Raw genomic sequence first — 27422 nt, 5'->3', positions numbered from 1 at the left:
GGACACTCCTGGAGCCGGCTGCCTCTTCTCGGGGTGAGAGGAGCCAGCCCATTCCCTCCTGCAGGATGAAGCTGAACTCCGAGCCACCAGGTCCCTGCTTGGCCACCAGGTCCCTGCTCAGCCACAGGGTCCCTTCTTGGCCACCAGGTCCCTGCTTGGCCACCAGGTCCCTGCTCAGCCACAGGGTCCCTTCTTGGCCACCACGTCCCTGCTTGGCCACCAGCTCCCCACTCGGCTACCAGCCGGAGACAGGGAGGCAAAGCGGGAAGGAAGAACCCGGCTTTTGGCCGTCTCCGATCGCCGCCCTCCCGCGCTGTCCTGTGTGTGTGCGCTTCGCTGTTTAGCTCTTTTTGGCTGATGAAGTACCTAGGTAGCCTGAGGTGTTCTTTGTGTCCGCTTTTAAGTTTGGTTTTATTGATTTGAGTTGGGGTTTCGGCGGGGGAGGGAGCAGTTTCATCTCATTTGGCAGAGCGCTTTCCCCGCTCCTGGGGCTGCCCAGAGGGACCCCCGCCCCGGGAAAGCTGCCCCCCACACCAGCCCCATTTACTTCGCAGGACGTTCCTTCCCCCCGTGGCCTTTCTTGCAGAGCGCCCTCCGTCCTGTCTGGAGGTGGGTCCTGGATTACCAGTCAGTCCCGTGTCCTTACCAAAACGCCCAGCCCTGTCTCTTGTCCCCCCAGAGATGTTTCTGTGGGGCAGGGGGTGCCACAGACCCTCGGTCCGGCACCGAGCACCCCTTCAGTGCTCTCCCCACAGCCCGGCACGGGTGCCACAGCCATACGCCGGAGAGCCCTCCCCGGGCTCTTTGGAGATTAGCATTTATTTTTTTATAGTTGCCGTATAAAGCCTAGCCTTAAATACTACCTGATAGTGTCCTTCCGTTCACAGGAGAATTCGCTCTGCAGCGAGGGTCTGACAGGGAGCCCGGCGTCGGGGATGGGGATGGGGACAGGGATGTGGATGGGGATGAGGATGAGGATGGGGATGGGGAGGAAAGAGAGCTGGCCACAGCCCTGCCACACACTCAGGAATCCGTGCCCGCTGCCCTGCCCCTCCGCTCCCTTGCCCAACTTTCTGGTAATTCAGGAGAGGAGCAGGAGCCCGTGGGCGCCGTGCCCGGTGCCGGCCCCCGTTCCCATGCCGAGGGCGCCCGCATGCGCATGTCCCCACGCTTGGCTTTTCGGTCCCTTGCTGTCCCCCAGGGCCGGGGGGGAGCGCCGGGAGCACCGGTCCAGCAGAAAGACCAGTGTACATAGACCATTCCCTTCCAGCGTGCCCTCCTCTAGGCCGGTCCCATGCGTTCCCTTGTCGCTCTAGTATTAAGTTTACCTAATTTATTGGATGGGTGCTATCTCGTTGACTTACACCGAGGAGCTTCTCTGAGCTGCGGGAGAGCCGCGTTGCGGGACAACGCCGAGCAGCTCTTTGGTGATTCCCGAGGAGCCCCCGTGGCCGGCTCACCCGGGGCTCCTCTCCCCACCCTTCTCCCCCGTTCTTTAGGATGTTCATGGTGCTTATTAGACTCCCAGTGATTGTAAGACGTCGTTCCCCCTGTACCGCGATGATCGCTGCATACAGCCGCTGTACTGAAGAGAAGTGTCATGTTTGCTGTTCTAATAAAGGACTTTTACGAGAGAAGGGCAGAGCTTCCCGGAGCATCTCTGCGCCACCGCAGCTTTGGTTCCCATCTTATCCCCCGAGCAGCGCGGGTCACCGCAACACCCCGCACGTCCCGCACTGTCCCTGTCGGGTGATGGCAACAGAGAATGGACAGAACTTGGTTTATGGGAGGGAAGGGGTGCAGGAGCTGGATGAAACCCAGCGCTGCAGTGGCACCATGACATGACGGAGGGGTGAGGGGAGCTCGTGCCGCTGTGTCCCCTTCCCCAGCATGGCAGCACTGCAGCACCCTCTCCCCATCATGGTGCCGTGACAACTTTTGTCTTCCACCCATGACTAGGAGATGCCCCAGGAGGGAGACAGGTCATTGCAAACCCCTGTGGGCTCTCAGGGAGCTAACCCAGCCATGAACCCCAAGTCCAGCAGCCCCACATCCTCCCCAGCCTTTTCCTGACCCTTTCCCTTCCCCAGCACACTCCCGTCTCCGTTCTTGTGCACGAGCAGCAGCAACAATTCCCCATTCCCAGTGTGGGTGCTGAGCTGGGACCCTGGGAGAAGGAGGGGGCAGCTCACGGGGCCCACTCGGGGCTCCCCGCTCCTGCGGCCATCAGCAGTGGGGTTTGGGGGGCCAGGGGACCGCCCTGGGTGCCAAGGAGCTGGGATGGAAGGAAGGAGGGAGGAATTACCTTGGCTGGATACCGAGCAGCATCCACCCCAAAACCAGTCCCTGCCCAGAGACCCATCCGGGGTGAGAGAAGGTGGCAAGGACCAGATAGGGAAAAGAGATAAAATGATTAGAAATCACAGGATGTCAAGAAGGGAAAGCCCAGCAGTGTGCTGGCAGCATTCAAATCCCTGGGGGGGGGGTTGTTCTTCCAGAAATAGGGGAAATGCTGAGGGGTGAGTGGTGGTGGGGCTGTTTCCAAAGGAAAGGCGAGGGCAGCGCTCCCAGGGGCCTGGGATGGACTCGCTGTTGGGATATTAGTGACGCTCTCAGTGTTCTCAGGGTGCCCAGGAGAGGTTTTCAACGCGCGGCCTCTGAGCTCATCGCGGGCTGGAGTCCAGGGCTAAAGAAAAACCGCTAATGCATTAAGTGCATTTGCGTCTCAGAACAATGCTTGTCCCTTCCAGAGACAGAATGTGCCCCCGACACCAGAGATAAGGGAAATTCCATCCTCCCTGCAGCATGTTGAATCCAGCCTGCAAGTCATGCACGGGGGAGGGAACAACTGGAGCAGAGGACACCAGCCACCCAGGGGTGGGTGAGGGCACAGACACCAGCTGCATCCCGCTTTAACTTAGAATAGAGCAGGGCCGGGGGTCTCAGGCTGCCCAAACCCCCCCAGGGCTCTGCCGCACGCCTGGCAGCTCTTGGAGCACTTTGCATGGCACCATTAAGTAGCAAGTGACAGGACAAGAAGAAACGGCCTCAAGTTGCACCAGGGGAGGTTTAGATTGGACTTTAGGAACAATTTCTTCCCCAAAGGGCTGTGGGGCATTGGAACAGGCTGCCCAGGGCAGTGCTGGAGTCACCATCCATGGAGGGTGGGACAGACGGACATGAGGTTCTCAGGACATGGGGCAGTGCCAGGGGTGGGTTATGGTTGGACTCCATGATCTTGAGGGTCTTTTCCAACCAAAATGATGCTGTGATTTGCACAGCTGCAATTTCCACCTGTGTCAGAGGGCAGATCCCAATGTAAAACACCTGCTCTGGGCACTGAGCCCCCATCTACTCTATCTGGCATCTCCTGGCAAGGAAACCATGCCAAGGCTTCTACCCGGACAATAACCCTCCCATTTGCCCTGTGAAAAAATCAGGAAGATGGGGCGCATCCCTTCTTTTTCCATATCATACATGTGCACTTGGGGCTGGTTCCTGAATTTGGGTGAGCCCCTACAGCCCTTTGCTGGGACCCGGCTCAGCGTGGAGCCTCGTGCTGCTCAGTCCCAGCCAGGGTGACAGTCGGGGTGACCCCAGGAGCACCCCATGGGGACGCGGGTGGGTTATCTTGCTTTCAGCTGCGTGTGGTTTAGCTTTGCAGAACCGGGCAGGGAAAACACGCAGGGCTGGAAAGCCTGCGCAGGCATGGCTGGAGGAAGAGGAAGAGGAGTTGCGTTGTGCGCTCATATCGGCTGTTCTTGCCCTCCGGAGGAACTGCAGACAGGGCAGGCAGCCAAGGAACCGCGCTCGGAGCCCATCAGAAGGAACCCCACGCCATTTCCAGAGGGATTGCAGAGAGCAAAGGGAGGAGGTGAGGGACAGGAGGCAGGAGATAGATGGCTGCAAGGGAGGGGGTGCAGAAGAAGGGGGTGCAAGGGGTGGGATGCAGGGAAAAGAGGTGCAGGGGAAGGGGGTGCAGGGCAGCAGTGGGGCAGGAGTGAGTGAGATCGTGACACTTCCCATCTCAACCATGAGAGCAGCTGTTCTGTCCAGGGCCGGTAGGACAGGCCTTGCACAAGCCCCAAGAGCACCCCCGGGCACCCCCTTTGCATGTTCTGGGCGTCTTCCACGCTTTGCACACCCTCTAGGCACCCCCGGGTGACAGTCCCCTGTGCACTTCCATTGCATGTCTGTGGGGTCCCCCCTTTGCACAGCCTCCTGTGCATCCCTAGGGCGGTTGTCCCCAGGGTACCCCCCTTTGTTCCCCACTCTGTGCGTCCCCGGGTTGCAGTTCCTGGGGTACTCCCCCACCTTTGCACAGTCCTCTGTGCACCTCTGGGTGACAGTCCCCTGTGCACCTCCTTTGCACGTCCATGGGGTCCCCGCCTTTGCACACCCCTCTGTGCATCCCTAGGGCGGTTGTCCCCAGGGTACCCCCGCTTTTGAACCCCCCCTCTATGCATCCCCCAGTCGCAGCCCCGGGGCACCCCCTTTGCCCTTTCGTGGGGTCCCCCTCGTTGCACCCACCTCTGTGCACCCCCGGATGGCAGTCCCTGGGCCTCCCCTTTGCATGTCCGTGGGGTCCCCCCCGCCTTTGCACAGCCTTCTGTGCATCCCTAGGGTGGTTGTTCCCAGGGTACCCCACTTTGCACCCCTCTCTGTGCATCCCCGGGTGGCGGTCCCCAGGGTAGCCCCCTTTGTACCCCACTCTGTGCATCCCTAGGGTGGTTGTCCCTAGGGTACCCCCGCTTTTGTACCCCCTTCTGTGCACCCCAGGTGGCGGTCCCCGGGTTCCCCCCCCCGGGCACCCCCACAGGGCTCCGCTCCCGCCCCACGCGTGGGCGGCCCGTGGCGGCTCAGCCCATCCCCGTCCCCTCCCCGGGGCGGTGCCAGAGCCGGGGGCGGAGACGGAACCCGCTCCGCGGTGCCCAGCCCCGTGTCCCCGCAGCCCCGCCGTGGCGGTGCCGCCACCCCTCCGTGTCCCCGCAGCCCCGCCGAGATGTCGCGTCCGCTGTCGGACCAGGAGCGGCGAAAGCAGATCAGCATCCGCGGGATCGTGGGAGCCGAGAGCGTGGCCGAGCTGAAACGGGGCTTCAACCGGCACCTCCACTTCACCCTGGTCAAGGACCGCAACGTGGCCACCCCCCGCGACTACTACTTCGCCCTGGCCCACACGGTGCGGGACCACCTGGTGGGGCGCTGGATCCGCACCCAGCAGTACTACTACGAGAAGGACCCCAAGGTGGGAGCGAAGGGATGCTGGGGGGACCCCTCTTTGCAGGGCGGGGGGTGGAGGGGGCTGGGAACCCCCCCTTTGCTTCCCCAAGTTGACTCCTGCATCATGGCCAGGGTGGGAATTTGTGCAACCATCACAACCCCTTGGGTGCAAATCTTCCCGTTGCGGGACTATAGAAAAGAAGGGGGCCGCTTTTTCTTGTGTTTAGGGGTATTTCCTTATTTTTGCCGAGCGTCGGGACTGGACTTTAACAAGCGAGGCCACTGTCCTTTGCTTTGCAAAACAAACAGAGCGCGGTTTGGCCCGGCGCTGGGTGCGGGGCATGGGAACGGGGTTTGTTGTCCCGCAGCGCTGGCGTGGGTGCGGTCTGCCCCGAGCAGCTGCGCAGCCTTCTAGGGAGAATTAATTGAAAAGGCTTAAACGAACCCGAAGGCAGCTGTGAGCAAGCCTGGTTTAAAATAGGCACAAGCCTAATCTGCGCCACAGCGACCCTGAGGGTGAAAGATCTGGGCTGTGCGGGAGTTTGTCCTGTTGCTGGCGTGGGGCTCAGGGTGCTGGGGGATTAAGCAGTAATCCCCCCCGACACCTGGGCGGCCCTGTCGGTTCCAATTTGGCCCCGCAAACACCTTGCTGGGACCGTGCCAGCCCCTGAGAGCTCAACCCCCCTCGTGTTGTGTAGGGGTGAGAAAAAAAGATGAGCCTCTTGCAGGACTTGAATCGGGGGGTTTTGCTGTGGCGTCTGCCCGGCGGTGCTGCCTCCAGCTCTGCTGGGACCAAACCACTAAGCCCGATCAATCGTGCCCAGTACATCCCAGCCCAACCCTGCGCAGGTCCTGGGGAAACCTGTCAAGTCAGCGACTTCCCCCGGCCTAAATCCTTCCTTAAAACCTGCGGTGCTGACGCCGAGGGGCGGCTTACACAAGCCTCCGTCTTACTGGCCACATCCTGCACCCGCCATGCAGAGCGGGGAGGTGACAGTGTGCCGTGCTCCCGGCCCCAGGGATGGCAGAGGAAACTCGTGTCCCCGCCGCTGTCACATGCGCCCAGCCCTGGCAGCTTGCTCAGTTTTCCTGTTGCTTTGCAGCTCCGAGCGATGTTAGGAAATGTCTCCTTTTTGAAGTTTGACTTTGTACCAGCGTGGCCACCAGCGTGCTCAGGGGACCGCCCGGAGCTGCCGCTGCTCTCGGACAGCGCTCTGGGGCTTGTCCAAACAAAACCGCCTCTGGTCCCCGCTTGGGAAATCGCAGCGGGAGGAGAGCAGGGCTGGGGCTGCAGGACACGGCCACCTCGGGGCCGCCAAGAACCCCCAGATTCCCAGTGCAAATCACCCTGCTCTGTTGGGAGTTGGGGATTTTCCTCTTGTGTCCAGATAACACCTGAAAGCGGCTTCTGGGGTCCAGGGGAGCCTCCCCTGGCCCTGGGGAAGGTGACTGGGGGTGGTTTTCTCTTTCAGAGGATTTATTATCTCTCCCTGGAGTTTTACATGGGGCGGACACTACAAAACACCATGATCAACCTGGGGCTGCAGAACGCCTGCGATGAAGCCGTCTACCAGGTGAGCATCCCCGGGGGTCAGTGTGGACCCAGACTGGGGACACTCAGTGCTCACCAGCTCCTGGAATGCCCATGTTTTAGAGCACTGGCTGCAAACTGCTCCCTGAGCATCCTTCATGGATAAATGCTGCTCCAAGAGCTTTTCTCGAAAGACCTGGGGCCACAGGTGGGGTCTGCAGGCTGATGGGGCTGCCCAAAGCGGTGACCGAGTGCCGCAGGATGCGGCACGGCGCTGCTGGCACTGCTCAGATGGACAATCAAGCCCATAAGCTGCAAGGAAGCTCATGTTTGTATGTATGAGGCCACTAATAGCTATAATCAATAGCAGAGGGGAGTCAAATCTTGGCCTAACTCAACCCCAGGGTGGTGCTGGCACCGTGTGGCACTCGGGTTATCACAGGTTTTTGGGTGACTCCTTTTCCCCCCACCATTCACTCGCACCCCTTGTGACCAACACCGTTTTATGTGGCTGGGGTGGTTGCACAACAGCCAGAGTGGCTTTTGAGCAAATGCATTCGAAAGAGAGGAACTTATTTTTAGGTTTTTTTATCTGCTGACCTTGCACCGAGGGCGGCAGCTCCGCCAGGGCGAGGGTGCGGAAGAGCCTGGGGTGCTGCGTGCGGGTGGCCTGGGGAAGCACAAAGCGTGAGCTTATTTGGAAATCTCGTTTGCAGAGATGGCATGTAAAGCTCTAGAGGAAAAATCCTCCTTACTGCGTCCGCTGAGCCTCCCGGACATAAAGGCCAAACATTTCTAAAATAAGATAGTTGGCATAATAGAAATCGCTTAAGATATTTCTGTAGGCATTCAGGGCTGCTGCTGAGATTTAGAGCTGTACAGCCGCAAAACAATGGCATGGCTAGTTTGGGAGAAGGTGCTGCCCACTTACACGTGAGCGGTGCAGGATCTGGCCCTCCCGCAGGGGTGTCTGTGGGCTGGGGTTGTCCCTGCTTGCTGTGACCATGGAATATCAAGAGGACATTGGACCGAGAGCTGCCCGTGAGAAAAGGTGGCTCAGCCCTGGCAAGGCACCGTCTTCCTGCTGTGCTGCATAAGGGGCTTTGCATAGGGAAAACCTCTTTGTCATCCAGCATCCCAGGCTGAAAAGTTCATATTTCCTTGTAAAAGTGGTGCAGCTGCTTCTGTGTGTGTCTCTGTTAAAGGGCGATGCCTGGAGCCGGGGGACGGGCACCCAGGTGGCGCCCCAGGGGGACGGGGTGCTGGGGGAGCAGGTGCCTGTCCCTGTGGGGCTGGGGTGTGGAGGGAGGGAATGATCCCTGGAGACCTGCCCGAAATGTCTGAGGCCACAAGAGCAGCACCCTGGTTATGGCTGAGTGCCCCCCACCCCCAGGGGCTTGTCCACTGCAAGGTCAAGGTCAAGTGTGTCCTTTGCAAAGGCTGGTGGAGTGACTTAAACCCCAGAGCTGGTCCCTGCCGCAGTGTGAAGGGACAGAGGGACCGCTTTGGGTAGGAATCCCCGTGTCCCAGCTGCAGGGGTGGCTCTTACAGGCTGCGGTGCCTTTCTGTCCCTCCTGGAGCCCAGCTGTGAGGGGGCACAGTGGTGCTGGGCGCAGGGCAGCACCCGGGGGTGCGTGTCAGCAGTGTCACCCCTCCGCAGGGCTGGGCACCCCGAGAGCTGCCAGCCCATCACCTTCTCCTTCTGATCTGCAGCTCGGGCTGGACATGGAAGAGCTGGAGGAGATCGAGGAGGATGCTGGTCTTGGGAATGGTGGTCTCGGCAGGTTGGCTGGTGAGTGAGCCCCCCAAAAATGGTCTTACTGCCTAGGGAGTGTCACTGAACAGTTTGGGTTGGAATGGACCTTCCCAGGTCCCCCAGTGCCCCCCCTGCCATGAGCAGGGACATCTTCACCAGCTCAGGTTGCTCAGAGCCCCGTCCAGCCTGGCCTGGGATGTCTCCAGGGATGGTTCAGCCACCACCTCTCTGGCCAACCTGGGCCAGGCTCTCACCACCCTCAGGGACAACAATTTCTTCCTCATGTCCAGCCTGAATCTTCCTGTTTCAGTTTAAAACCATCACCCCTTGTCCTGTTGCAACAGGCCCTGCTCAGAAGTCTGTCCCCATCTTTCTTATCGGCCCCTTTTAAGCACAGAAGGGCCACACTAAGGTCTCCCCGGAGCTTCTCTTCTCCAGCTGAACCCCCCAACTCTCTCAGCCTGTCCTCCAGCAGAGCTGTTCCAGCCTCGGGTCATTCCTGTGGCTCCTCTGGCCCCTCTCCAGCAGGTCCATGTGTGTCCTGTGCTGAGGATCCCAGAGCTGGACCAGCACTGCAGGGGGGTCTCACCAGAGCGGGGCAGGGGGGCAGAGTCACCTCCCTCCACCTGCTGCCCATAGGGCTGAGGATACAGCCCGAAATACAATTGGCTTCTGGGCTGCAAGCGCACGTTGCCAGCTCATGTCCCATCTTTCACCCCTCAGTACCCTAAGTCCTTTTCCACAGGGCTGCTCTCCATCCTTTCATCCCTGCCTGCCTTGATACCAGGGCTTTCCCCCACCCACGTGCGGGACCTTGCACGTGCCCTTGTTGAACCTCATGAGGCTGGTGGGTCACAGCCCTGGGGCCTTTGCATCCTAAACCTGGATGGGGTTTATTGCTCCAGCCTCTCTGTGCACAAAAAGGCTCTGGGTGGCCAGAGGGCGAGTGGCGCTGCTGGCCCTGGCTCGTGTCCCTGCGGGGTGGCTGCTTGTGGCCCTCGGCTCTCCATGGGGACAAGGACAAGCTCACGGCTCTCCTCTCTCCCGGCAGCCTGCTTCCTCGACTCAATGGCAACGCTGGGGCTGGCGGCCTATGGCTACGGCATCCGCTACGAGTACGGCATCTTCAACCAGAAGATCCGGGATGGGTGGCAGGTAAGGATGGAGACGTGTGGCCCTCGCTGTCCCCCAGCACCGCCGAAACCCCGAGCCCAGCCAAGATCAGGACAAGATCAGGGTGCGCAGACTCTCCCTTAGCTCGGAGCCTGCTGGAGGCAGAGCCGGTGCTGCGATATTTAAAACTCGTCAGATGTTTTCTCAAACCAGTTTAACTTCTTAAACCAGTGCAAGCATTCAGCATCCCTCCCTGTGGCGGGGAAGCTCGTTTTTCATCCCGCTGGCTCCAGGCTGGGATCAGCCCAGTGTCACCGTTCCCAGTCGAGCGCATTAGCGGCTCGGTGCAGCGGAGCGCCCTGCTAATTAGCAGAAAGCTGCAAGTCGCCAGTGTGACATCCTTCCCTCCCGAGCCGGGGCTAGCGGGACGCTCTCCCTGGGGGTTTCCTCCCGCAGCGGGTCCCGCGCAGGGCCAGCAGCACCGCGGGAGCTGCCCTGGGCTGTACGGGGCAGGCGAGGATGCACAAGTCGTGTCCCTGCTCCTGGTGGGGTGGGGGTGGTTTCGCTGAGGTGGTACGGGGGTGATGTGAGGAAATGCAGAGACACCAGATCCAGCCCCCCCAGCCCGGCTGTGCTGCCTCACGCCTGGGTTAAACATCAGAGGCTGTTCTGGGAAATCCGTGGAAAATGTGTGTGTGTGTGTGTATGTAAAACCCCTGGTGGGAGACAACCCTGAATACCCTGCAAGCACTCCCAAAAAGCCAGCAAGTGCAGACCTTTCCTCCTTGGCACTGTTCCCTGTCTGCTGCATCCTAATGGGACGTTTTCCCCCTGGTCCTTGTGTAATGTCCCTGACACCTGGCCTGGCTGTGCCAAAGGTGACATCTAACCCAGGCTGTCCCCTGTAACAACCCTGCTGAGGTAGGAATGAGCCCCCTTGGTTAGCCAGCTTGCAGGCTGGGATCAAAAACCCAACTAAGATATTAATGGCACCTCAGCTGCAGCACGGCAGTGTTAGTGGTGCACCAAGAGAAGCATTGCTCTTCATCCCCACCTCCTCATCCTCGTCCATCAACCCTCTGGCAGGGAGACGCCGGGGTTCGGGGTGTTCTGGCAGAGCCCTGACTCTGGGCTCACCCTGCGGTGCCAAAACCTGGGTTTGGGGCAGACAGACTCCAAAGCATAGAATCACAGAAGGGTTTGGGTTGAAGGGCCCTTCCCAGCTCCCCCAGTGCCCCCTCTGCCATGAGCAGGGACATCTTCACCAGCTCAGGTTGCTCAGAGCCCCGTCCAGCCTGGCCTGGGATGTCTCCAGGGATGGTTCAGCCACCACCTCTCTGGCCAACCTGGGCCAGGCTCTCACCACCCTCAGGACAACAATTTCTTCCTCATGCCCAGCATCCCCTTTACCGGAGCCTTTCCCAGCCATCCTCCACGTGGCACAACCCGTGGAGGTGTCCCCAGCGCTGGGTGGCCCTGTCACCGCTCTCGCTCCCTCTTGGCAGGTGGAAGAAGCCGACGACTGGCTCCGGCACGGCAACCCCTGGGAGAAAGCCCGTCCCGAGTACATGCTGCCTGTGCACTTCTACGGCCGGGTGGAGCACACAGCCACCGGCACCAAGTGGGTGGACACCCAGGTAGGACCAGTGTGTGTGAGGAACCCCCCCTTGCATGGCTTGTCCCGTCACCCAGGTGGCTGTCGCTGGCTTTCCTGGGTCCTCCATCCCAGCCGGGGGGGTTGCACTGGTGAGGCTGCTTCACTGGGGTGGAAAAGGCAGCAGTGGAGCAAACTGGGGAGGAGATGGATGTGGGGATGGGGACAGGTTTTGCTGCTCCAACCCCCAAAATGCCCAAAAGCACCTCTAGCAGGTCTGTGTACAATGCATGCCTCGGTATTGTGGCTTAAGTTAAGCTTCTCCTGACCTCCTCTCCATCCTCTCCACCCCCTGAGTGCTTCTGGCCAGCCACTGTGCAGACCCAGGAGAGCCACGGTGTCCCCAAGGCTGGGGGCTACCAAGCATGTCCCCAAGCATACCGCCCTGGGAGGGCCTGTGGATGGGCTCCAGGGGACAGGGGGACACCAGCTGGGGACACAGCCTGGCTCTGATATCCTAGGTGGTGCTGGCGCTGCCCTACGACACCCCTGTGCCCGGGTACATGAACAACACAGTCAACACCATGCGCCTGTGGTCGGCTCGGGCACCCAACGACTTCAACCTGCGGGACTGTAAGTGGCTGCTTCTGGGGTGACACATGGGGATGGGGCGCAGGGGGGTCCCACACCCACCTTATCCCTCTGCTCCTCCCCAGTTAATGTTGGAGACTACATCCAGGCCGTGCTGGACAGGAACCTGGCGGAGAACATATCCCGTGTCCTCTATCCCAATGACAACGTGAGTCGGGATGGGGGGTGTCCCGGTTTTAAGGATGGGTAGAGATTGCGGAGCAGCCCCTTTCACCAGGACGTTGCAGAGATGTTTTTAGTTGTGTTTCAACCGTCTGTAGTGCTGGGCTGGGGGCTGCGCCTCTCGCCAGCTGCAGCACGGGTGAGTCCGCTCCTGTGCAAATCTGAGCTCAGCACGCTTAGGGAAGGGAGCGAGGATGAGCACGTCCTGCTGCAGAAATATCCCTTGAGTGCCAACAATTAACATGAGGGCAAACCGATGAACACTGCTGGGGTTTTCCTGCCAGGCCCTTGTAGCCCTCGACTGGACGTTGAGCCTCTAATTGCCTTTTGCATCCTGACACCTCGCTGCGGGTGTTCTTGCTGTGCCGCACGGAGATGTGGTGGATGTACAGCCCTTCCTGGGCACAAAACAATGTGTGGAGCAGGGAAAGGGGGTGAAGGGGAGCTCTCCTTGCCCTGCAGCCTGTTTTGGGGGGTCCTGATGGGTTTTTTTTCCAATTTAATCCTACCCCAGCCTTCCCAGCTGGTGAGGGAAGCTGGGGGCACCACAGCTGGGTGGTGAGGATGCCTTATGCAGATCCTCTCTAGCAGACCAGCGGGTTGATGTTTTGTGCTGCATGAATGGTGCTTTTATTTCTCATCTTAGAAAGAGCTCTGAGGTGTTCCAACCCCTGTGGATTGCCTTTCCATCGCCCAACATTTGTGGCCAAAAGTTTCAAACCAGGGAGAACAAACTTTGATGATGCTCAGGGGATGTTTAAACCTCTGTACCAACACATCGCAAAACTCCTGTGCTGAAATCTGAAAAGAGGGAGGATAGAATTACAGAAGAGTTTGGGTGGAAGGGACCTTCAAAGCTCATCTAATCCCACCCCTGCCATGAGCAGGGACATCTTCACCAGCTCAGGTTGCTCAGAGCCCCGTCCAGCCTGGCCTGGGATGTCTCCAGGGATGGTTCAGCCACCACCTCTCTGGCCAACCTGGGCCAGGCTCTCACCACCCTCAGGGACAACAATTCCTTCCTCACCAGTGCTGGGGGAGGCACCGGGGGCTCACACCGTACTGTGGGGGGACATGTGTGCGTGTGGGTCCCTGTGTGGTGGGAAGCCTCGGGTGCAGCTGTGCCAGAACAGAATGGTGCGATTCTGCAGCATTCTGCTCCTCTGCTCAACAGTTCTTCGAGGGGAAGGAGCTGCGGCTGAAACAGGAGTACTTTGTCGTGGCTGCCACCCTCCAGGACATCATACGCCGCTTCAAAGCATCCAAATTCGGGAGCACGGAGAGTGTCCGAACTGTGTTTGATTCCTTCCCCGACCAGGTATGAGCCAGGGTTGCTCTGACATGTGCCTTGGAGCTCATTTCAACACCTCCCAGATGCACATCCAGGGCTGGAGAGGTTTGGTGGACCCTCCGCGGGTGTTTGTGCCCAGCTGACTTGGGCAATGGGATCTCTGCGTGTCCTCTACATGTCCCCATGTGCCACCCCTGCTCTCCCCGCAGGTCGCCATCCAGCTGAACGACACGCACCCTGCCATGGCCATCCCTGAGCTGATGAGGATTTTTGTAGACATCGAGAAGCTGCCGTGGAACAAGGTGGGGGAGACATGGGTCCTGGGGGACAGCAGGGTGACCATGAGCCAGCACTGGGCCCTTGTGGCCAGGAAGGCCAGTAGTACCTGGGATGGGTTAGAAGGGGGTGGCCAGTAGGTCAGAGAGGTTCTCCTGCCCCTCTGCTCTGCCCTGGGGAGACCACACCTGGAATCTTGTGTCCAGTTGTGGCCCCTCAGTTCCAGCAGGACAGGGAACTGCTGGAGAGAGTCCAGCGCAGCCACCAAGATGCTGAAGGGAGTGGAGCATCTCCCGTGTGAGGAAAGGCTGAGGGAGCTGGGGCTCTGGAGCTGGACAAGAGGAGACTGAGGGTTGACCTCATTAATGTTTACAGATATATAAAGGGTGAGTGTCAGGAGGATGGAGCCAGGCTCTTCTCGGTGACAGCCAATGGTAGGACAAGGGCCAGTGGGTTCAAACTGGAACACAAGAGGTTCCACTTAAAATTGAAAAGAATCTTCTTCCTGGTGAGGGTGGCAGAGCCTGGCCCAGGCTGCCCAGGGGGTTGTGGAGTCTCCTTCTGTGCAGACATTCCAACCCGCCTGGACACCTTCCTGTGTAACCTCATCTGGGTGTTCCTGCTCCATGGGGGGATTGCACTGGATGAGCTTTCCAGGGCCCTTCCAACCCCTCACATTCTGTGACCTGACCTGGCCCATGGGTCCCCTCGCTTGTCTCTGCCCTCCCATCCACCCATGGCAGAGGAGCTGGGGAACTGGTTTGGTAGCTGGGAATGATATGGTGTGGTCAGGTTGGGTTTAACCAGGAGAGACTTGGAGGACCCAGCTTGGCCATGCTGCTGTGCGAGGACCACGAGTGGGTGCCAGCACCGACCCACGGGTCCCCCACCATTGCCGCTCAGCACTGGCTCTCCCCCTGGCAGGCCTGGGACATCACCAAGCAAACCTTCGCCTACACCAACCACACGGTGCTCCCCGAAGCCCTGGAGCGCTGGCCGGTGGACTTGGTGGAGAAACTGCTCCCCAGACACCTCCAGATCATCTACGAGATCAACCAGAGGCACCTGGATGTAAGTGCCTTGGGGTGCCAGAGGAGCGGGATGGGCATGACACACGTGGGGCTTAGGGGGATGCACAAACCAATGATGTTTGGTGTGTGGCCGGGTGGTTATGGCTGCAATTTTGGGAGGTTCGTATATAGGGAAGCCTGGAGCCCTCAGCACAGGACAGACATGGACCTGCTGCAGAGGGGCCAGAGGAGCCACAGAAATGATGCGAGGCTGGAACAGCTCTGCTGGGAGACAGTCTGAGAGAGTTGGGGTGTTCAGCTGGAGAACAGAAGCTCCGGGGAGACTTTATTGTGGCCTCTCCATACTTATAAGAGTCTGATAAAAAAGATGCCTCCTGCCTCCTGGTCTGGCAGGACGAGGCTTTGGCCATAACATCCCGCCTGGCTATGCATGTGCCCACAAACCCCTCTCCACAGGGGCTGGGGGGTCCTTGTGTCGAGAGACATCCCTGCTGGGGAAGGGTTTACACCGTCACTCTGGAGTAAAAGCCACCACTCTGCCTGGCGTCAAACGCATTTGTGACATTGCTGTGGCCTCCTCCTCGGGAACCATCAGGCAGGACATCCCAGACTGCCAGCACCACTCACCACCTCTCCATCCTCCATTGGCAGCACATCGCATCCCTCTTCCCTAATGACGTGGACAGGCTGCGGAGGATGTCCCTTATAGAGGAGGGAGGTACCAAGAGGATCAACATGGCCCATCTCTGCATTGTCGGCTCCCACGCTGTCAACGGCGTGGCCGAGATCCACTCCGAGATAGTCAAGACTCAAGTGTAAGTGCAGGGTGGGAGGCGGCGCCGGATCAGCCTCGGCTTGGCAGTAGCGGTGCTGCCGGGTGGGTGAGCCTGAAGCTGTCCCCTCCTTGTCCTCACAGCTTCAAGGACTTTGCAGAGCTGGAGCCAGAGAAGTTTCAGAACAAGACCAACGGCATCACCCCGCGGCGCTGGCTCCTGCTCTGCAACCCGGGGCTGGCGGAGCTTATTGCAGAGGTAACGGCGTGGGGGGAGCGTGCTGGCCCCTGACCCTTCCTGACCCCAGGGACACTGATCCAACCTCAGCCACAGGAATGATGCGAGGCTGGAACAGCTCTGCTGGGAGGACAGGCTGAGAGAGTTGGGGTGTTCAGCTGCAGAACAGAAGCTCCGTGGAGACCTTATTGTGGCCTCTCCATACTTAAAAGAGGCTGATAAGAAAGATGGGGTCAGACTTTAGAGCAGGGCCTGTTGTGATAGGACAAGGGGTGATGGTTTAAACTAAAGGAGGGAGATTCAGGTCAGACATGAGGAAGAAATCGTTGTCCCTGAGGGTGGTGAGAGCCTGGCCCAGGCTGGGCGGAGAGGTGGTGGCTGAACCATCCCTGGAGACATCCCAGGCCAGGCTGGACGGGGCTCTGAGCACCCTGAGCTGGTGAAGATGTCCCTGCTCATGGCAGGGGGGGCACTGGGGGAGCTGGGAACATCCCTTCCAACCCAAACTATCCTATGATTCTACAGTTTACATCTTCTAAATGGCCAATCTCTGTTTCCATCTCACCCGGGTGCTCTGCTCTGGCTTTCCAAACACTGCCAGCTTTGCTGGGCAGGAGCAGCGTCCCCTGTGGAGGTCGCTGTCCCCATCCCATGGTCAGCATGTCCCTGTGGTCCCATTGCAGAAAATCGGGGAGGACTATGTGCGAGACCTGAGCCAGCTGACGAAGCTGCACGAGTTTGTGGACGACGACCTCTTCATCCGCGAGGTTGCCAAAGTGAAGCAGGTGAGGGGTGCGGGCAGGGGGGATGCAGACAGGGGGACAGGCTGGGGGCTGATATGGTCCCTGTCCTTACCCAGGAGAACAAGGTGAAGTTCGCCTCATACCTGGAGAAGGAGTACAAGGTGAAAATCAACCCTTCCTCCATGTTTGATGTGCACGTGAAGAGGATCCACGAGTACAAGCGGCAGCTGATGAACTGCCTGCATATCATCACCATGTACAACCGTAAGCCACCATGTGCCCTGAGGGGACAAGCTGCCCTGGGGGTGCTCAAGCATCCCTGTTCCCCAGGGTTGTAGCTAAAACAGAAGGTGACACCACACTGATGTCTTCTCCAGGCATCAGGAGGGATCCTGCAAATGTGTTTGTGCCGAGGACAGTGATCATTGGGGGCAAGGTAAGACGGGTCAGGAGTTTCAGGTATTTTGGAGAAAGTCCTTGAAAATGCCCCGGAGGTTTTGGGTGCAGATGGGTCCATGTCAGTGAAGGTAAGACGTGCTGGAGTAGCACTTGTTGGCTTCAACCCAAGCAAAGCACCAAGTTTTTGAGTGGGCTGGCACAACCATATGCTGGCTGTGGTCATGCAAGCCCCCCCAGACACTTGGTGGCACAAGAGATGGTTTGGGTGAGGTGATGAGAGCGATGCTGGGTGGGTGCTTCCCTTGGTGGGTGCTCCTCACCTGCTCCTGGCACCAGCTCTCCGGGCTCACCCCTGGCTTTCCTCCTAGGCTGCCCCGGGATATCACATGGCTAAAATGATCATCAAGCTCATTAACGCTGTGGCTCACATGGTGAACAACGACCCCGTTGTGGGGAGCAAGCTGAAGGTCATCTTCTTGGAGAACTACAGAGTCTCGCTGGCAGAGAAAGGTAAGTCTACATGGGGCACACTGTGGGGAGGGAATGTTCACCCCATGGATTTCCACCAGCCCTTGGTTCCACCACCACGAGACAGCAGGTCTACCCTCCTTTGGCACAATGTAAACCTAAAGCTGGTCACCATGAGCCCCTCGTGTCCATGTGTTCTGTTGGCAGTGATCCCAGCTACCGACCTGTCGGAGCAGATCTCCACGGCGGGCACCGAGGCGTCGGGTACAGGGAACATGAAGTTCATGCTGAACGGGGCTCTGACCATCGGCACCATGGATGGAGCCAACGTGGAAATGGCCGAGGAGGCTGGAGAGGAAAACCTCTTCATTTTTGGCATGAGGGTGGAGGACGTCACAGAGCTGGACAGGGCAGGGTGAGGGCTGGGGATGCTGGGGGGTTGCCACCACAGGCAGCTGGAGCAGCACCATCTCACATCAAGCCTTTCCCACCAGGTACAATGCCCAGCAGTACTACGACCGGCTCCCCGAGTTGAAGCAAGCCATTGACCAGATTAAGAGTGGCTTCTTCTCCCCAGAGGAGCCTGACCTCTTCAAAGATGTGGTCAACATGCTCTTCCACCATGACCGGTGAGGCCTGGGATGCCATCCATACCCTGGGGTGGGTCTTTCCACCAAACTCCTCATGCCCGTGCAGAGCAGCCTCACTGGCTGATAAGGTCCCATTTTCTGGCACTGATGTTGCACACATGGGGGAGCAATTAATGCCCCAAAAAGGCTCTCCATAGAATCACAGAATGGTTTGGGTTGAAAGGGATCTTCAAAGCCCATCCGGTGCCACCCCTGCCATGAGCAGGGACATCTTCACCAGCTCAGGTTGCTCAGAGCCCCGTCCAGCCTGGCCTGGGATGTCTCCAGGGATGGTTCAGCCACCACCTCTCTGGCCAACCTGGGCCAGGCTCTCACCACCCTCAGGGACAATTCCTTCCTCATGTCCAGCCTGAATCTCCCTCCTTTAGTTTAAAACCATCACCCCTTGTCCTATCACAACAGGCCCCGCTCAAAAGTCTGTCCCTATCTTTTTTATCAGCCTCTTTTAAGTATGGAGAGGCCACAATAAGGCCTCCCCAGAGCTTCTCTTCTCCAGCTGAACACCCCAGCTCTCTCAGCCTGTCCTCCCAGCAGAGCTGTTCCAGCCTCGGATCATTTCTGTGGCTCCTCTGGCCCCTCTCCAGCAGGTCCATGTGTGTCCTGTGCCGAGGACCCAGAGCTGGATGCAGCACTCCATACACAGCATTTCACATGCCCCATTAAAGCCAAGGCACGTTTTGGGTGTACAGCTCTCACCAGATGCTTTTCTGTATCTCAAGGGCTGGAGCACTGAGCAGCCAAGGTTGTGGGCGTTCACATGGGGAAATGTTTTCATGGTGAGGTGACACTGGGTGTGCCCTCCCAGGGCACCCGTCCAGCCTGTGTCATAGCACCTGAGGGCCCGCAGGGCTCTGTACGAGCACGGCTTGGTTGGGTGAATTTCGCTGAAGCATTTCTCATCTCTCAAGTGACAGGACAAGAAGAAAAGGCCTCAGGTTGCACCAGGGGAAGTTTAAGTTGGGTTTTGGGAAAAATTTCTTCCCGGAAGGGACTGTCGGGCATTGGAACAGGCTGCCCAGGGCAGTGCTGGAGTCACCATCCCTGGAGGGCTGGACAGACGGACATGAGGTTCTCAGGGACATGGGGCAGTGCCAGGGGTGGGTTAATGGTTGGACTTGATGATCCTGAGGGTCCCTTTCAACCCAAATGATTCTGTGATTCTATCATTTGTGTTGGAGGAAGCCCCATGACCTGCAGCCACCATCTGCTGCTGTTCCCACCTATGTATTTCTGCCATTGTTGACCACTCCTTTCTTTCCTGCTACAGGTTTAAGGTTTTTGCAGACTACGAGGCTTATGTCAAGTGCCAGGAGAAGGTCAGCGAGCTGTACCTGGTGAGTGCCAGCCTGGGGACAAGGCAGGGGAGCTGGGATAGGGACACAGCATCCCATTCTGGAGCTGGGGTCTTGTGGGGCTGTGCATGTGGATGGGTTCACAGAATCACAAAGTGGGTGGGGTTGAAGGGACCTCTGTAGATCCCCCAGTCCAACCCCCCTGCTCACGCAGGGTCACAGAGCAGATCACACAGGTGGGTCCAGGCGGGTTTGAATGTCTCAGAGAAGGAGACTCCACACCCGCTCTGGGCAGCCTGGTCCTGGCGAGGAGGCTGCAGGGCTTGCAAGCCACTCTCCCAGCCAAGGTGGCACCCGTGGGCATGAGCATCTGGCCTCACCATCCCACCATTCTCCTTGCAGAACTCCAAGGCCTGGACCAAGATGGTCATCAAGAACATCGCGGCAGCCGGCAAGTTCTCCAGCGACCGCACCATCAAGGAGTACGCCCGGGACATCTGGCACGTGGAGCCCTCTGACCTGAAGATCCCACCACCCAACCAGCCCCGGGACGTGGCCGAGGACAAGACCCCTAATGGCACGGCGGCCTAGGGGACACAAGCACGTGCGTTGTAGAATTGTCTTTGCTGTCTAGTCTGTGTCGCTGCTGCTGGTTTTGCTCCGGACGGGGAAGTGGGGGAGTGGTTTTTTATAACGTAAGTGTTGTGCGGAAAGCGAAACCACGTCGCCCTGTCGCTTGTGTAGGTGCTAAAAATAAAAAGTGCCATTGGAGTCCAAGGAGTTGCTGAAGCCTAAAATTAGGGACTGGTCTCATTTGCACCCACACTAACGCAGAAAGCAGGTGTAAGAGGTGAGTAGCTGGGGTTGGGTGGGGATGAGGGGTGCAGCGCAGCTGGACACAGCTGGTTGAGCCTTTGCAGGTGCTGCTGAAGCATCACCCACCCCAGCCCATGTGCTGCTCCTAGTCCGGGCTTGTGTGGTCCCGTCCCAGGAGCAGCACCCAGATCCCAGCACTAACTCCCCCCCCGAGTAACCTGCAGCATCCTCCAGGTTAGAAAGTTTCTCAGTAGTTTTTATTACCTATAGCGGTAAATTCAGTGCCATGAGGGGTTCCGGGTGTGGGGTTGAGGGAGTGCTCGTGGTCGCTGCCTGCAGCAGCCGCCATCACTTCATGTTTAAGAAGTCTCTGCAATGAGACACAATAAACCTTACGCTGTATTGCCCACCCAGAGCCTCATTTCTCATTCCTGGATGTGGGGCTGAGCTGGGCTTAGAGCAAAGCTGCAGCTCTGCCCCCAGAGGAGCTGGGGACTGTCCCCAGGGCCCCCTCCCCGTGTCACCCAAGCTCAGGATGGGCTCAGGGCAGGGAGGAGGGACTGGAGCTCACAAATTGATGCCAGAAAGTACCGCAGGGAGGGGAAGGAGCAGGGGCAGTCAGCAGCAAACAGGGATGCACCCATGGAAGAAGCGGCCAAGGCTCATTCTATACCCCCTCCCCATTTCTGCAGAGCAGCACTTACTTCACCAGGGCGGGCAGCTCTGGGTTGAACGAGATGTAGTCATGGCCCAGGCCTAGCTTTTTGGGAAAGTTAATGAACTTCACCTTGGTTTTGTCCTTGTAGGCGCTGTGTGCCACCTCGAAGAGCTGTCGCGGGGTGCGAGCGTGTTTAGTGGCATGCACAGGGACCCCCAGACCCCACTCCTGGTCCCTGGGGATCCCAAAACCAGGCTAAACTAGCCCCCAGCCCTGTTCAAGCCCACATGGAGGGCGATGCTGGTCCCCACCTTGTGGCCCAGGTGCGGAGGCAGCACAGCATCATCTTCGGCATGCAGGATGAGGAGCGGGCAGGCCAGCACCTTCACGCTGCGGGCAGCAAGCACAGCACCCACGAGTCACCCCTGGAGCCAAGAGACCCAAGGGAGCCCCCATGGGTGCTGCCAAAACCCCCACAACAACCCTAACCCACCCCACCAAGTACCTTTCAGAGCCATCCCAGCCCCCCGGTGGTTAAGGGCAGCTGAACTGCCCCAGGGTGATGCCCACCCCGCTCACCCCAGCACCCAAATAACCTTAAACCCCTGCCACAGGTTGCTCAGGCTTCAAAAGCATCCACAAACCAGGTGGGTTTTAGCCAAAGCACCCACAAACAAGGGGGGAAGGACCTGCTGTCAGTGCGTGTGCCGCAATGTGGCCAGGACTCAAAGGATGTTGGCTTGTGGACTTTGCTCGATAGTAATATTGATATCTGAAGTTATGCAAACAAAAAGCTACTTTTAAAGCATGAGGAAGCTGGGTAAACACAAATGACATGGTGTGACAGGTCTAACCCGCCCTTCCTCGCCCCATTGGTCCCAGCCTCGCCCCTGCGGCCCCGCGGGGACGGCTGCGCCCCCCCGTCCCTCTGGGCACTCACTTCTCGTCGCTGCGGAAGAACATGTTGCCGAGGGCTAGCGAGTCCAAGATGAGATACTCGAAACCTGGGAACTGGCGGTAGATCTACCAGGGAGAGAGTATGGGGGGGTGCTAAGTCGTGGCTTTGATTGCTGCATCCTTCCCCTGCCCCGGGGGAGACGCAGGGGGCCAGGGCTGCCACCACTGGGGGACCCTGAGGGCAAAGTCCCCGACCTGTCACCACTGGGCTCACCTTGGTGAGGGGGATGTTAGCGGCTGCATCACGGATGTTGGTGTAGGGCGACTCCAGGACCACGGCATCAACCTGGACCCCTGAGGACAAGAGAAGACACGGCTGGGGGTGGGGCTGTCCCCCCCCCAGCCGGGGCTCCTGTCATGCTCCTGTCCCAGGCAGCAGCCAAGATGTCCCATTACGCTAAGGAAGATGGGGACAACCACTTGTCCCTGCCATGGGGCCAAGCCTGATGCTCAAGCAGAGAGTAAAGGGGCTCCCCAGCTCCTCTGTGGCCCACGAAATCTGGCCAGGGACATGCAGAGGGACACCATGGGGCCAATGCAGCCACGCTGGCCCTTACCTCGCTCCTCCTGCAGTTTTCTTGCCGCATTGGTGGCAATCCTGTGACAAGAGAGGGGACAGTGAGGGGGAGCAGCCACAAAGCACTGGGGCGGTGCACAGCACCCTTAGACACCCCTGGGTTTTGTTTTTCAGTTACCTCTAGTGAGGAGATGCTCCAGCCCCTTGGTCCATCCCCGTGTGGCACCGGTCTGGCAGCAGTGTCACAGCCTGGGGACCGGCCGTGGGCTCGGGCATCACCCAGCACCCACGGGGTGTCCCCCCACACCTACCCCGTCCCCAGGGAGTGTCCCCAGAAGAGGATGCTGCTGTTCCCGCTCCGTGCTTTGGCCCAGTCGTAGAGCGCCAGGACGTCCGTGGTGAAGCCGCTCTCCGTGGGGTGTCCGCTGGAGTCCCCATAGCCTGCAGGGGACATGGCTCTGTGTCACCACCCAGGGGGGACCAGCCCCAGGCAGGGTCACTCAGCAAAAGGCAGAGCAGGGGGTGACTTTACCTCTGTAGTCAAGAGCCAGGATGTGGAAGTCAGCAGCCCCCATGGTCTGTCAGAGGAGCGGCACCGCGTTACGCCATGAGGTGGGGGACACGCACCCCCGGGTCCCTCTTGGGTCCCTGGAGCCAGCGTGACCCTTACACCCGGCAGGTGCCTGTCCCCTTGCAGGGGAACACTTACCTTCAGGAACTGGACGCGGTGGCCGGCAGCCCTGATGGGGAAAATGACATTAAAGGGACCCTCAGGGGACCGTCCCCTCCAGTGTCAGTTCAGGAGAGGGACCGGGGTGACCTTCTCCCAGGAGGGGAGAGCTGGATGCTCTGCAGTGCGTGTGTTTCGACATTTCCCTCTAACTCAAAGGGATTTTTCTTGGCTCACAAGGTCAGAAACCACCACAGCAACCCTGGCCCACTGACTCCTGCACCGAGTTGCTGGTTCTCAACCCCTACAGAGACACTACATGAGAGAAGCACCCAAATACCCACCTGCTCCCCCCGTTGCCGTGCAGGTAGATGATCACAGGATGAGCATCGCCAAGTGCCTCCTCGTACCAGCGCTGGTCCTTGCCCTGCGCCTCGGCCCCTCTGCTGCCCGGCACCGTGTGCCTGGGGGCCAAGGGCGGGGTTACCCGTGGCAGGGACACCCAGTTTGGCCACTGTGCCCACCCGGGGTGCCGGGGCTGTCCCGCTCACCAGATGCCGACGGTGACGCCCGGCTCGGTGTCAAGGTACAGGCTGACGGTGTTGTTCAGCAGCAGCTCCGGCCGACGAAGGTCCACAAAGTATGGGAATGACACTGATGGAGAAATTCCGCAGCCGTCATACGGACAATGCAGGAACCCTCACATCGACAACCCAGGAACCCCCACACCCAGGTGCTTTCTCTCGTTTTTCCAAAGTAACGTGTTATTTCTTTGAAATAAGGGCTGTGCTACAGCCGGCTCGGGGAGTGGGTGGGCGAGCGCAGCCCTCTGTCATCACCTCCCACCCAAATTTCTAGCCCTATCGATGCTGTTCGTGCCTAGATGTGTTGCAACTTTTGGCGCTAAACAGGGTCAGCAGCACAGCATTATTACGGCTTGCAAAACACGAGGCGCCGACAGGTCCCTCTGTGCCTCCTCTGCAAGCCAGGGGGGTTGGCTGGGTGCTGTCCTGGAGCCACCCAGGTACCAGCTGCAGCCTCTCCCATGTTTTGGGGACCCCGTCCCCACCCCCTGTGTTGCTGAATCCCTAGTGGGGGGCTCTCCCAGTTGGGACAACTTACAGAAGTTCAGGAAGACGAATTTGGTGAGCAGGACGGGGAAGAGGCGGATGAGGAAGGGCACGGAGAGGTAGATGAGGAGCAGGTCCAGGAGGACGGTACGCAGCCGGGGACACCAGGAGAGCCAGCTCCTGCAAGGAAAGCAGCTTGTCAGCACACCCCCTCCATCCCAAGGGATCTGGGGCACAGCGGAGCAGGGTCTCCATTCCCAGCCCCACTCGTTACGGTTGGATACAGCAGCTTTTCCCTCGCAAAGATCTGAGGCTGCTGGTTGTCTCCCCCTGGGACTGGGAACTGGTTCCCCACACCGGGTTGTGTTTGGCTTCTGGGGATGGGGATGGGTTGGAACAGCCCCACCGTGACACGAGAGGCCACGATCCGGTCCCCGCAGCCTCAGGGACAGCAGCAGGCCGGAGGGGCAGGACACATGTCAGGGCTGGGAGCTGCAACCCAAACTGGCAACAAGGAGCGATCGGTGCTCTGTGGCAACACCCCGAGCTGTGGCTGGTGAGATATCATCACAGAGGTGTCCACAAGAGCCTCTGCAACTCTCCAAGGACAAGGAGAAAAGCTGGGAAAGGGATCTGGGGAGGCCACAGCACCACAGGAGAAACCAGTTCCCAGAGCACCAGCACAGGGTGACAATCTCCAGCAGTGTCCCGCCCCAGCCCCAGCCTCCGAGAGGGAAGGGAACGCCAGGAGCCGCAGCTTGCCCAGCATCACTGTCCCTTGTGGGCTGACAGTGATGGGGAAACTAGTCCTGGTGCCGGGGGATTTAGGGCAGAGGTTTCTGACAGGCGTCCAAGCACAGCTCGCTTCCTGCCAGCACATGCCCAGGGTCATTGTCACTCCTGCAGAAGCGGATTTAGTCCATTGCCTGCCCTGGGGAGTGCTGCAAGATGCTGAGAAAGATTGCAAAGGGGGTGCCAGGGCAGGATGGTGTGGTCCTCCAGGCACAGGCGCCTTTCCTGGGAGGGTGCAGGGTGGCACGAGCCGTGCTGGAGCCACGGGGGGCTCCTTGAGCCCCAGAATGCCCTGAGACTTCGGTCTGAGCAGTCCCACTGTATACTGGCCAGCAACGCCCTCACAGTCACTACCGTCAATTTTTAGGTGTTGATCTTGGTGTACATCTAATGTTGAAGCACAGGGGTGAGCGCTCACACCCGCCCTTGCACAACACCTGCTGCAGGTGAGAACTGACAGGTCCAGACCAGGGCGGGGGGATGTCCCACTAAAGGGCACCCCTGACAGCTGGTAGGGCAACAGGCCACCACATGGCATCATGGGGATGGCAAAGTGACATGGGGACATCGCCATAGCATGGTATCATGATGGGGGGTGGCACGGCCACATTACTGCACCACAGCCATGGCAAGGTGACATGAGGACATGGCCACAATATGGAATCATGGCAGGGTGACATGGGGACATGGCCACAGTATGGGATAATGGCTTTTGCGGGGTGCCACGGTGGGGGGGGTCAGACTTCATGGCTCCAGTAGGGTGCCAAGGCCACGGAGCGGGGACACATGAGCACAGCCACCACATGGGGACAGACCTACGGCACGGGGACACGCGGACGGCACCGGGGACACAGCGGTAGCACACGGACACAGGAGAAGCGGCAGGCGACACGGCTTGGGTAAAGCGCATGACCACTACAGGGGGACCCGGCTGATAAACACCGCCCGCGGACAGCGACACTGTCCCGAGCTGCCCAGCGCGGCGCTGCCCGGCCCCGGCTCACAGCTGAGCGCCCTGCAGCGCCCCTACGCCGGCCCAGCACCCCAGGCTGCCCGCCCCGCGGCGGGTACTCACCGCTGCTGCCGGGCCGGGCGGACCCGGCCCCCCGTTCGGCCGCTGTCGCCGTCCCCACCGCCCCGCTCGCCGCGCCGCCGCATCGCCCTGCCGACCGCCGCGCCGGCGCGACCGCTCGCGCAGCCAGGTCCCGCCCCCGCCGCCAGGCCCCGGCCCCACGCCATGCACGTCCCAGGCCCCGCCCACTCCCAGAACAGCCTGCCACTCGCCGCTATCCGCTCGGCAGCAGGCCACGCCTCCGCAGCTAAGCCACGCCCCTTAGAGCCGGGGGCGGGGCCAGGTTAAAAAACGAAACAAACAACAGTGGGATTTGGGGGTCCTGGGGACAGCGGGGTGACCATGAGCCAGCACTGGGCCCTTGTGGCCAGGAAGCCAATGGTACCTGGGGTGGGTTAGAAGGGGGTGGTCAGTAGGTCAGAGAGGTTCTCCTGCCCCTCTGCTCTGCCCTGGGGAGACCACACCTGGAATCTTGTGTCCAGTTGTGGCCCCTCAGTTCCAGCAGGACAGGGAACTGCTGGAGAGAGTCCAGCGCAGCCACCAAGATGCTGCAGGGAGTGGAGCATCTCCCGTGTGAGGAAAGGCTGAGGGAGCTGGGGCTCTGGAGCTGGACAAGAGGACACTGAGGGGGGACTCATTCATGGGGATCAATATGGAAAGGGGGAGTGTCAGGAGGATGGAGCCAGGCTCTTCTGGGTGACAACCAGTGACAGGAGAAGGGGTAATGGGTTCAAACTGGAACACAGGAGGTTCCACTTAAATTTGAGAAGAAACTTCTTCCTGGTGAGGGTGGCAGAGCCTGGCCCAGGCTGCCCAGGGAGGTTGTGGAGTCTCCTTCTGTGCAGACATTCCAACCCGCCTGGACACCTTCCTGTGTAACCTCATCTGGGTGTTCCTGCTCCATGGGGGGATTGCACTGGATGAGCTTTCCAGGGCCCTTCCAGCTCCTGACATTCTGGGATTCTGGGATTCTGTGATGTGTGTGTATATATATATATATATATGTGTGTATATATATATATTTTTTTTTTAAAAAAGAAATGTTTCAAACCAAAGCTGTTGTCTGGGGGTAGACATGTGGAGAATGTGACACTTTGATGTGACATCACCTATCCCTTACAGTTTTTTACTCTATTTGTTAAAGTGGTGTTTGATTTGGATTTTTCTCCCTAAGACTACATGGTTGCATGTTGTCTTTTTCTTTTTTAACTTTACATTTTCCTACCTCCTGATTTAAGATGGAGCCTCTAAATGAAAGGAATGCCAAATCTCATACAGAAACTCAGTTAAATCCGTTAAATTTCACCTTCTTGAAAGTGAAACCATGATAAATTACGAGATCTCAGGGGAAGAAAAAAATAGCTCAAGCAAACTAGAAATTTGGGGTTCGTGCTCCTTAAAACAAACATACTGGGAATCTCTCACAAAATTCCAGTAGGGTCAGAGAAGGTCTGCACTCAGTTGTTCCTATGAGGCTTTTGCGTACTGCGTACCTTATATTGCCTGAGTTACTTCTTTATCCTCAGCATCCTATAGCAACACATTAAAAACAGAGAAATAAACCTTCCCAAAAGTGTTTATGTTTATGCTATAATGGTACTGAGTTGCTTCATTTCTTTTGATAGTAACTACGTAAGTTTAAATACCTCCACAAAAGAGCAGCGTTTTGTTAGGGCCAGGCAA

At 58.8% G+C, this 27422-nt stretch overlaps 2 protein-coding genes across 3 annotated transcripts; one reads left to right on the top strand and one right to left on the bottom strand.

Moving 5' to 3' along the window:
* Positions 1 to 3761: 3761 nt before the first annotated feature.
* PYGL (glycogen phosphorylase L) lies at positions 3762 to 19964 on the top strand. 2 transcript variants are annotated; one of them, XM_082058466.1, is made up of 22 exons: positions 3762 to 3874; positions 4993 to 5245; positions 6693 to 6794; positions 8465 to 8543; positions 9559 to 9662; positions 11126 to 11257; positions 11736 to 11847; positions 11931 to 12013; positions 13202 to 13345; positions 13528 to 13620; positions 14519 to 14665; positions 15277 to 15440; positions 15542 to 15656; positions 16319 to 16420; positions 16495 to 16642; positions 16756 to 16814; positions 17146 to 17287; positions 17453 to 17660; positions 17740 to 17874; positions 19163 to 19229; positions 19590 to 19791; positions 19932 to 19964. In XM_082058466.1, the coding sequence occupies exons 2-21, from the start codon at positions 5003 to 5005 to the stop codon at positions 19776 to 19778; spliced, it is 2568 nt and encodes an 855-aa protein (XP_081914592.1). In that variant the 5' UTR covers positions 3762 to 3874; positions 4993 to 5002; the 3' UTR covers positions 19779 to 19791; positions 19932 to 19964. The 2 variants fall into 2 exon arrangements, with proteins under 2 accessions (XP_081914592.1, XP_081914591.1); XM_082058465.1 differs by having other exon boundaries at positions 19590 to 19964.
* A 274-nt stretch (positions 19965 to 20238) lies between these two features.
* ABHD12B (abhydrolase domain containing 12B) lies at positions 20239 to 25871 on the bottom strand. The gene is made up of 13 exons (XM_082058469.1): positions 25743 to 25871; positions 23928 to 24055; positions 23357 to 23459; positions 23150 to 23269; positions 22845 to 22875; positions 22668 to 22713; positions 22447 to 22576; positions 22176 to 22216; positions 21833 to 21912; positions 21602 to 21684; positions 20973 to 21051; positions 20708 to 20832; positions 20239 to 20373 (listed from the first exon to the last, which is right to left on the bottom strand). Exons 1-13 carry the CDS (start codon positions 25823 to 25825, stop codon positions 20352 to 20354), a joined length of 1071 nt encoding a protein of 356 aa, XP_081914595.1. The 5' UTR covers positions 25826 to 25871; the 3' UTR covers positions 20239 to 20351.
* Between the last annotated feature and the right edge of the window lie 1551 nt (positions 25872 to 27422).

The sequence above is a fragment of the Streptopelia decaocto genome (genome assembly GCF_964273445.1).
Source record: "Streptopelia decaocto genome assembly, chromosome: 7".
Classification (NCBI taxonomy): domain Eukaryota; kingdom Metazoa; phylum Chordata; class Aves; order Columbiformes; family Columbidae; genus Streptopelia; species Streptopelia decaocto.
The sequence above is the reverse complement of the archived record's forward strand: the minus strand, read 5'-3'. Positions and strand labels throughout refer to the sequence as shown.

Bases quoted from the DNA above. Each gene is read 5' to 3' on its own strand.
- PYGL (XM_082058466.1), top strand. From the start codon at position 5,003: ATGTCGCGTCCGCTGTCGGACCAGGAGCGGCGAAAGCAGATCAGCATC. The intron at 8,544-9,558 runs GTGAGTGAGCCC...CTCTCCCGGCAG, and splicing joins TGGTCTCGGCAGGTTGGCTG to CCTGCTTCCTCGACTCAATG. The intron at 17,875-19,162 runs GTGAGGCCTGGG...TTCCTGCTACAG, and splicing joins ATGCTCTTCCACCATGACCG to GTTTAAGGTTTTTGCAGACT.
- ABHD12B (XM_082058469.1), bottom strand. From the start codon at position 25,825: ATGCGGCGGCGCGGCGAGCGGGGCGGTGGGGACGGCGACAGCGGCCGA. The intron at 24,056-25,742 runs GTGAGTACCCGC...CTTTCCTTGCAG, and splicing joins CGCCCGGCCCGGCAGCAGCG to GAGCTGGCTCTCCTGGTGTC. The intron at 20,374-20,707 runs GTAAGTGCTGCT...GTCTCATTGCAG, and splicing joins GAGCTGCCCGCCCTGGTGAA to AGACTTCTTAAACATGAAGT.